General features: G+C 38.0%; 1 protein-coding gene across 1 annotated transcript; it reads right to left on the reverse strand.

Annotated features, from left to right (window-relative positions):
• Window positions 1-756: 756 nt before the first annotated feature.
• LOC130592674 (3'-5' RNA helicase YTHDC2-like) lies at window positions 757-8119 on the reverse strand. The gene is made up of 6 exons (XM_057397169.1): window positions 7807-8119; window positions 6097-6274; window positions 4745-4948; window positions 2819-3001; window positions 1297-1400; window positions 757-1146 (listed from the first exon to the last, which is right to left on the reverse strand). Exons 1-5 carry the CDS (start codon window positions 8040-8042, stop codon window positions 1320-1322), a joined length of 882 nt encoding a protein of 293 aa, XP_057253152.1. The 5' UTR covers window positions 8043-8119; the 3' UTR covers window positions 757-1146; window positions 1297-1319.
• Window positions 8120-9620: the final 1501 nt, after the last annotated feature.

Below are 9620 nucleotides of genomic sequence, written 5' to 3' on the forward strand. Positions count from 1 at the left end.
AGACAATACGCACCTTACAAGGACCCAGCTAGTCTTGCAAAGGCAAAACTGACTGTTTATGTATAGAAGTCACTATACAGGATGGCAGAACGAATGCGCGGGGTACTCTGAACTGTGTGAATATTGTTGGTGCGAATATATGGTTAATAAGTGAGTATTTCACTCATTAAAAAGTGAGAGTGTGGGCTCAGAAGCAGAAAAAGCTTTTGGTTTAATCTAATAATAACTACAAACAGTGCTGACGACAAGCAGACTGAATTAGTCTGCTAATAATGGCCTCATAGTACAGTATATTAATGACTAAGAAGTCAGTAATTCAAAATTACTGAAGTATGAAAGAAGAAATAAATTGAAAGAAGAAGTAAAGAAATAAAGCATGAAGACTACGCTGAAAGATGAATAAAGTTGTACTGCAAGTTAGTGAACTATTAAGACTACCATTTGGCAGCAGGCCTCCAAAAGACTGTTCTTCAGCTTGCCAAAGTATGACTACCTTTAAAAGGTGAAAACTACCGAAAAATGGAAACACTGCTAGACCAATCCATTCTCAGAGGTATCATGCTCCTTTTATTTATGTATTTAAATTAAAATTTAACATTCTCCTGCTACCCAATTGCTTGTATGAATATATCCTGCTTTCTCCACACTGCACATATGAAAGTTCAACCAATACTTACAGAATCTTTCAATATATTTGGAGACATGCATTCTCAATTTATTTAAGCAAACTGCAAGATTGATTAATTCACATTACACTGGTTTCTCTCACAGATTTTATTGTGTTGAGAAAGCTTTAAACGTAAACTGTATATTTAAACTGTCTGCTGTGCTATTTTAAACCCACAAACAACTTGCATGTGGTCCACTGTTTCAAACTCAGTTTGGAATTTAAATGTGTTTTTAAATATCAATTGCATGCTACTATAAAAAACTAATTCAGTCAAAACTAGGCTGGTGAGTAACATCAGGACATTTGTTAAGACAAGGAAATACTGAAACCAACATAATTCCCCTTATTTTTCCTCTACTAGCTTCACAGCATGACTAACAACTTCTGGAGCTTGTTGTGCCACCTTCTTCCTCATCTTCGTACTGCAGGCTTGCTACTGGTTCTAGTAGTTATATCTGATGTTTCAACCACGACAGCTAAAATTTAAAAAAAAAAAAAAAATCAAAAGAAAGAGAATATTTAGTACTAAGTGTACCTATTTGCCCACATACTACAAAGGACAGACAGTACTGCAATGATACATTGTATATATTATAAAACCAGCAAGTAATACATAAAATAACTACCTCTATCACATTACTTGACATGCTCAATCAGTTGAGTTTTTTCCTGTCAAAGGAATACTGTCCCAAAGCTGTAGCAACTGCTCTCCAACCTGCGGCTCCAGTTCCTACAAACGAGCAAGAAATTACAGAAATTATCTGCACTGCTACTATTGAACATATGGAGACTATAACAAAACTGTTAGATGAAGTTCCTGGTGATTGCTCTCAGTCTTTCTGAAAGAGCTCCTTCATTTTGCTATCGAAACATAGATTAGAACTCCTGCATAGGAGAAGTTTTTTTTACTAGGGCTCAAAGACAAGACAAGAACTTTTGTAAGGTACCTTGGCATTCAGGTTGTTTGAATTTTATTATTCACAGCAAGATGTTAGTTCTTAAGACTAGAATTCCAAGTGAACACACCACCACCATATACAACGCACCATATGCCTTGTACCTGCCACAAGTCACTTATTAACTAGAGATCATTATTCTCCCTACCTCTTAAGTTTAATTCCATCAAGTGTGGTATAGAATGTGGAAAGGCAGGTCACCTGCCACTATACAATGGCTCTTGGGGGAATCATACATATTAACAAACTGTTTTTCAGATTACTAAGACTCTTTAGGTCTTAAGAGCCACTTTCAACAGAAGCACTGTTAACTCCATTACGTACTACCTTCCCTTCCTCATTCCTACAACTGAAGAGGTTCTGGAGAAGTAGCAAGAAGATGATTAGGAAGTTTAGCTCTGGAATCTCTAAAGATATTTTGCAAGTGGACTGGGGAGAATGCAGAAACTGCCAGAGAACTCTTGTGCCAATTCTCTTTCAGCTTTTTGCAGTTGCATTTAGCTTTAACACACTGGAGAACTGTCCTAAGTTTTATTCTACCTCAAGATTCTTTTCAGGCTTTACAGAAAATTCAAAGCTATAATGATGGACAGTTTACTCACGTGTGACAGACTACCTCAGAGAACAAATCTATTGCTAAAACACATCATTAGCCACTGCCCTGTTACAGATGTTGCTGAAAAAAATGCTATAAAACTAGCTTATAATCCATTGCAATTTATTCTGTTACAAATGCAGACCTGCAGACTGCTATATGACACTCTGTTTTTAAATCCCCAGTGTTGGTAGTACAGGACTAAGCAGCACTATTTTATAGAACACGCAAAACCTATAGAAACTGTATTTTGAGGAAAAAATCCTTATTAGTTCATATATTTACAAAAACTTATGAGTTAATGAGTTAGGAGAGTCACTGCTACTGTAGTAGCAGGTTGGGCAAGCGTTTTGGCAAAATTTATTTAGTCTGCCCTGGGCATCCTGCACAGCCGTCAAGAGCAGTAATGCTTGATTCTTAGTTGTGCTCTGTGGCAAAGAGGAAAACTTTTCTTTTCATACTTGCTGTAGGCTATTCTGCCAGAATTTCTGTGAATTTTTTTACCTTATGCTCTCCAGTGTTTTGAGATAAATGTCAAGGCTAAACAAGCTAACAAACAATACACCAAGTAAGGAAGACTTTAGAAGAGAACATTACCTGGCCATCCCTGCTTATTTGTACTTTCTTATTATCATTCCAAGGGTTGAGCAAATGGTGTGCAAACTGGAAAGGAATGCTTTCTTTTCGGATCCACTCCACCTTAAATACCCCTCCAAAACCAGCAGATCCCCAGTCTTGACTTTTCTCACACCCTATCTCTGACGCCATTCTAGCAAAACCCTGGAGCAAAAATTGAAATATAAAAGGAAAGACACAATTACAGCCTTTATGCTTACATTGGAATTAAATTACTTGACTATATATGAAACTTTTGAATTAGTTTCAAAGTACTCTCCCCCATTAAGCTGGATCTTTTGAAGTGTCTACACCTAGAAAGTTGTATGTGATTTCCCACCTCAAATACCCCTTCCAGGGTTTCACTACAGAATGCCTCTCAATTCATCTCTCACAATTATCAAAGTTTTTTTTAGCTTTTTAACAGAAGTGGAAAAGGTGTTGCAAAACCACCTGAATCCTAAGGAATCAAGATGAATGTTCTACTACATAATAGTTCATTAGCTATTCCTTGTTAGTTGTAGGTATTTTTTTTCAGAAATCCATTCCTTCTTTCCCATGTTCCTTCTATGTTAAGAAAATTTCACATGGAATTATGAGAGTATAGCTGTTTTTCAAGGAAAGAGGTCAAAGTTGCTTTTTTATTTCCTCACTTCAACAAAGAAGGAAGAAAAACTCAAACCACCAAAAACAAAACAAACCACCATGCACCAAACTTATAAGGTATTTATGAAAATTTACACTACTTACGACTTAAGAGTCCACAAGATGCAGTGCACTACTTAAGTCAGCAGCACACACTACTGTTGTGACAAATGCAGTCCTAGACAGCTCAAGCCAGACTTAAATGGAAATTAATAAAAGGAACAGGGGAAAAATAAAGCTGGAAAGTAAAGAGACACTTGGTACACAACAATATTCATACTGTTAATCCCATGAATGCCCAGTGCATTGTCAAACTAGAAGGCTAAGGCAACATCAACCACCTATGCTCCTGACTTCAGCATGCCTTTCTCTCCCAGATTTCTCGTCTAGAGCACCAATACAATATAGACCATTTTCAGTAACAACTGCCGTGCTGAAAATTACTTTCCAGTACTGCATTTGCAAATCATCATACATATATCTCACCATAATCCTTCAGTAGCGGCACCAAGGCAGCTGTATTTGGGCTAGTTCATTAGATTTTAAGTTTAGCTGATTTTCATTAACAGTTCATACAAAAAGAGCTAAGTTGAACTTTGTTTTTTCCTGGAACAACTGAGTTTAGCCCCCTCCAGAATACAGCCAACCTGCAACTTTGCACTACTTCACTACAGGTCAAGTCTTTAACTTCAAATGGCTACAGATTTGTCAACAAGTTGTTGACCAACACTTTGCTAAACTTGAAGTAAAGAAACAGCTCTGGAAGAATCATGGCCATTACCTTCCACCTCCTGACTTTAACACTACAGTTCAGACAGAACAGATTTTATTAAAATTTTTAATAAACACATTTATGTATTTATTAAATGACTGGCTTTAGAAAGCTTTGACTTGACTGTAATTGCCTGTTACAATGTTTACTTTGGCACACAGAGAAAAGTGTAGCAATCCCCTGTTTTGTCTGAATTTGTTTGGTTTGTTGTTTTAAAGAATTAATGCAGGGTCTAAATATTATTCTGACTCAAGATGCTCAGAAGCAATTAGCTCTTAGCCTTTGAGTGACAAACTGACTTAGCTAAAAAGGTGTATTTCAGAGAAGAGTGAAGTACTCTTTTATCAGCAACCACTTACTTTTGCTTGCTAATCTTTACTTCTTAGAGGTCAGAAGTCATAAGCAAAAACCTCCATACTACACATAGTCATTTGCTGCACTCTCCTAAACCATTAACCAAAGCTAATATTCAGTATTAACTAAGGACTCACCTGAAAGTGTCCAGACCCTTGAACAGAAAATATCAAGTAAACCATGCTGCTCTCCCAAAAGGCTCTATTTAGCTTTCGCTCATTACTTGGCGTAGTAGACCATATACCCTTCTGTTGAGAAATATCAATGTTTTGCACGTTGCTACTTTTCATTATAAAGTACCAGACTGGCATATTTGGTCTTGGTGAAGGAGATTTGGAATCCTGGAAATATTAAAGAAAATTAAATTAAGCTAAAAAAAAAAAAAAAACAAACAAAAAAACCCACCAACCAACCAAAAAAATACCCCAAACCACCGCACAAACAAAAAACCCAACAACCAAAAAAACCCAACTAGGCTTTAGTTCCAGAGTTTTAAACACACAAAGATAGAAATCTCTTGAATGCATTCCTACCCTTTTTACCCAGATTCTACAAGAAACACAGAAGCTATCAGCTGGTGCACTCTGAATTGGTTTTAAAATGTATTTTACATTCCTTCAGCACTTTCAAAAATAATAATTCATTCATCAGGGGCAGCAAACAAGACTGGCAGAACAGGCCTAAATAGTCTAGTGATCAATTACAGTTCTTTGAAGTCTGACACACTTTCGGATGGCATAAAATTAATCATTCCAGACTGTAGCCTGAAGCAAACTACTCGTTATTTCCACCTTCAGGAAAAATAAGTTTTCTACCTTTTATACTGGCTGAATTTAAAACCTTGAAGATTTAAGAGGAATTATTAAATCCTTCAATGAGTCTGTACCCAGACAAACAATGGGCTTTCCTTGCAGTGATCTCTTCAATATTACTGCAGTTTACTATTCAAGTACACAGGGAGAGTTATACCAATAACCTCACTAGGAAACGTGTGCTTTATTAAAATAACCATCATTAAAAAAGAAAGCAGCCATAATAAGGCAGATAAAACAAAACTTAAAAGAGAACTGGTATCAATGTATGCAATTCCAGAAACACAGGAAGACAGAATCCAAAAAATTCAAAGTGCATGCACTGTATACAAATTTATTAAAGAAAAAGATAAATAATAATACACCTTCACTTGGTATTGTATCAAGTTTCAAAATAAAAACCAAACATGATCTTTTCTAGTTTGGACAGCTTTACCTCAGCAGTCTGCAAAGAGTAAAATCATTACTGTATTAAACTAGTATAACAAGGACATCTAGTCTAGATTTTAAGTTCTAGAAAAACATACGTATTATGCAGCTGTTAAAAATGATAATCTAAGTTAGAGTCTTTATTTATCAATATAATACCTGATAGCTGCTGAAAGATACCAGCAAATATATTTCTGAAGTTCTATTAATTCTGAAAAATAGGGTCATTTGTTTATGAGAACTCTTACCTTTCCAGAGGTTGGAGAAGAAGGACTAGCACAGGGGCTTGGATAGCTACTGCTGTCTGTAGACTTCACTGATGATTGATCTGACCTGTCATCTAAAGCTCGTTTGGAGCGCAAAATGGCTTTGTCCTTGTACTTCTTTGACTGGTGAAGTGCAGGAAGTGCAGACTTCATTAAAACTCTAAAAAATAAGGTAGATACAGGACATACCAGTGATTTCATAAGGTGGCACAGAACAATTTATATCTACATATTAGCCTATTGCATGACTACATATTCTAGTAATTCCAAAAGATATTAAACACTATCTGAAAAGACACTGATCATGCACTGTATTTGAATCTTAGGGTTGAACCTCCTCTGTGACTTCTTGCCAGAGATCAAAATTCATAGACAATATTCCTGGTTGCTCTCTCTAAAAGCAGGCACATATATGAAACGCTTCTCAATGAAATTACAACTATCGTGCAGCACAGAACCACAGAACAGTTAGGGTCAGAATGGACCTTAAGATCATCTAGTTCCAACCCCCCTGCCATGGGCAGGGACACCTCACACTAAACCATGCTACCCAAGGCTCTGTCCAACCTGGCCCTGAACACCAACAGGGATGGAGCATTCATAACTTCCCTGGGCAATCCATTCCAGTGCCTCACCACCCTTAAAGAACTTCCTCCTTATATCCAATCTAAACTTCCCTTGTTTAAGTTTGAACCCGTTACCCCTTGTCCTATCACTACAGTCCCTAATGAAGAGTCCCTCCCCAGCATCCTTGTAGGCCCCCTTCAGATACTGGAAGGCTGCTATGAGGTCTCCACTCAGCCTTCTCTTCTCCAGGCTGAAGAACTCCAACTTTCTTAGCCTATCTTCACACAGGAGGTGCTCCAGTCCCCTCATCATTCTCATGGCCCTTCTCTGGGCTTGTTCCAACAGTTCCGTGTCCTTTTTATGTTGAGGACACCAGAACTGCACACAATACTCCAAAGTAAGGTCTCATGAGAGCAGAGGAGAGGGACGGGATCACCTCCTTCGACCTGCTAGTCACGATCCTTTTGATGCAGCCCAGGATACAGTTGGCTTTCTGGGCTGTGAGCGCACACTGAAGCTGCCTCATGATCATTTTCTCATTAACCAACACTCCCAAGTCCTTCTCCACAGGGCTACTCTGAATCTCTTCTCTCCCTAGCCTGTAGCCGTGCCTGGGACTGGGATTGGTCTAACCCAGGCGTAGGACCTTGCACTTAAACTTCATAAGGTTGGTATCAGCCCACCTCACAACCGTGTCAAGGTGCCTCTGGATGGCATCCCTTCCCTCCAGCCTATCAACCCAACCACACAGCTTGGTGTCACCAGCAAACTTGCTGAGGGTGCGCTCAATCCCACTGTCCATGTCACCAAGAGATGTTGAACAAATTGGTCCCAACACTGACCCGAGGGACACCACTCTTTACTGTTCTCCAGCTGGACATTGAGTCATTGACCACAACTCTTTGCGTACCGCCATCCAGCCAGTTCTTTACCCACCAAGTGGTCCATCTATCAAATTGATGTCTCTCCAATTTAGAGACAAGGATGTCGTGCGGGACATGCAGGACATATAGCATAGGATAGTATATTCTTTCAATTGTATTTCTATTGTTTCTCACTTTATATTAGTAGGAGAAATTAAATTCAGTTATGATCTACAGTCTCTAGAAGATCTCAGAAGCTTACTTTTCAGCATTAGAGGAATCATCAGAGAATTCAGTTTCTGCTAAGCTTTTTCTACTGTTGGTTGACCTCCATGTAGATGTTACAGGAAGTTCTTCAGAAGTCATAGGTCTTGGTCTCTGACCAATTCCTGAAGGCTGCTGCAAACCTGCAGACTGTTCTTCAGAACTTAAAACAGCTACAATTGCTCTTACAGTTGTTTCATCAACTTGAGACCACGGTTTAGAAGGAGCTCGCATACGACGCAGAAATAAACTATGCCACTTCTGTCTCAGTTGCAACAGCAAACCAGCAGCCTGTAATGAATTTCAATTCTGTTAATAAGAATTAGATCAGACAGGTAAGAGTATCCTACATATCTTCTACCTGGCATTATCTGTTATTCTAAAATGAACAGTCTCTGAACTGAAAGGCAAGACTAAAGTGCTAAAGAAGGGGAGAAAACCCCGCATTTAAACTAAACTATTATCTTTTCCTTCTTCAGGCCCAAGATAATTTGTAAATGTTTTATTTCATTTAACTCTGCACCAAACTTAAAATTATATTGTAAACCCTTTTTCACTTCAAAATTCTACCAAAAAAAAAAAACAAAACACACTTCTAAACACGTCTAGCAGAGACAGTTTTATTATGACATCTGAGAAGTCCAAGTATTTCATAACCTCTAAACTACTCTATCTCCTACCACAGTCACAGCTTCTCAACTGCCTGAAGACGTCAAAGTGTTAGCTTTTCTTTTCTTTTTTTTTTTTTTAAATCTGACAGCAGCTTTTTTTCAGCGACTCTACCTTCAAGATCTCTAACTTGTCATCCCCTTAGAGAAGGAAATATACAGTTGTCACTGTTCACTCAATTCCTGCTCACATTTTGGCTAACACAGCGCATGCTAAGGCTCAGTGTGTGCAGGGAGCAGTTCCATCATGTCAAAATGAGAGCAACACAGAGGTAGGTCAGGTGGCCAGAAAGAGCTAAAGGCAGTCACTATTACTTCTAGCTTGCTGTCTCTTGCAGCCATTATCTCCAAATGACAGCTTCATCAGAATCTACTAATTTATGGAAATGGACCAAACATCTAAGCTGGAAGGTATAAAATATGAGCTTACACAAAAGCTTTTGATGTGGAGGCTTTCCTGCTTCCCACTGTGATACACGTGATGCCTGCACCATGATGGAGTAAGGTAGACTAGTGTGGGCAAAAGGGGATTGAGCTCCTGTTTGTTTTATTTCTTCATGAGCTCATGAAATAAAGGCTAAGTCTCAGAGTATCTTATTCCATAAATACTTGCTGTAGGCTATTCTGCCAGAATTTCTGTGAATTTTTTTACCTTATGCTCTCCAGTGTTTTGAGAGTAACAAAATGCAAATCTAGTATTTTGAGTGTTAAGACAATGACTACTTCCTTTATAATTAAAAAATAAGTAGGTTTTTCTACTACTTTATGGGTCTGTAAGCAAATGTGAAAAAAGAGGAAAGTATGAAAGGGTAAAAGATTTGAAGAAAACAATGGTGCATTAAAGAAGCAATAACCCGGGTAAATCCAGTTTTCTGGTTGGACGCAAATGGCATTGTTTCTTTGCATGAAGAGATGTTAGATAATGCAAATGAAGGCATTAATATGAGTTGCATCTTACCCAAAAGGAAAGGTTTGGAATTTTGCGAGATTTTTCTTCTGAAGCTGAGAGGCTTAGCTCTTTGATCGACAAGAACATAAACTACATGATACAGTAATGTGAACATAGCTGAGTAGCTGGTAGATCTTTCATCAGCACTTGGCTAAGATGTACAAAGGTGAGCAGAAATAAAAAATGAAGAACTTT

Source organism: Pezoporus wallicus, unplaced genomic scaffold (assembly GCF_028554395.1).
Source record: "Pezoporus wallicus isolate ANWC-B61680 ecotype Strahan unplaced genomic scaffold, APGP_CSIRO_Pwel_v1 contig_7502, whole genome shotgun sequence".
In the NCBI taxonomy this organism is placed as follows: domain Eukaryota; kingdom Metazoa; phylum Chordata; class Aves; order Psittaciformes; family Psittacidae; genus Pezoporus; species Pezoporus wallicus.

What these genes read in the sequence shown, in the direction of transcription:
- LOC130592674 (XM_057397169.1), bottom strand. Translation starts at nt 8,042, where the DNA reads ATGCGAGCTCCTTCTAAACCGTGGTCTCAAGTTGATGAAACAACTGTA. An exon ending in GATTCCTCTAATGCTGAAAA is followed by an intron (nt 6,275 to 7,806) that starts GTAAGCTTCTGA and finishes CTTATTTTTTAG; the next exon opens with AGTTTTAATGAAGTCTGCAC. An exon ending in CTTCTCCAACCTCTGGAAAG is followed by an intron (nt 4,949 to 6,096) that starts GTAAGAGTTCTC and finishes TAATATTTCCAG; the next exon opens with GATTCCAAATCTCCTTCACC.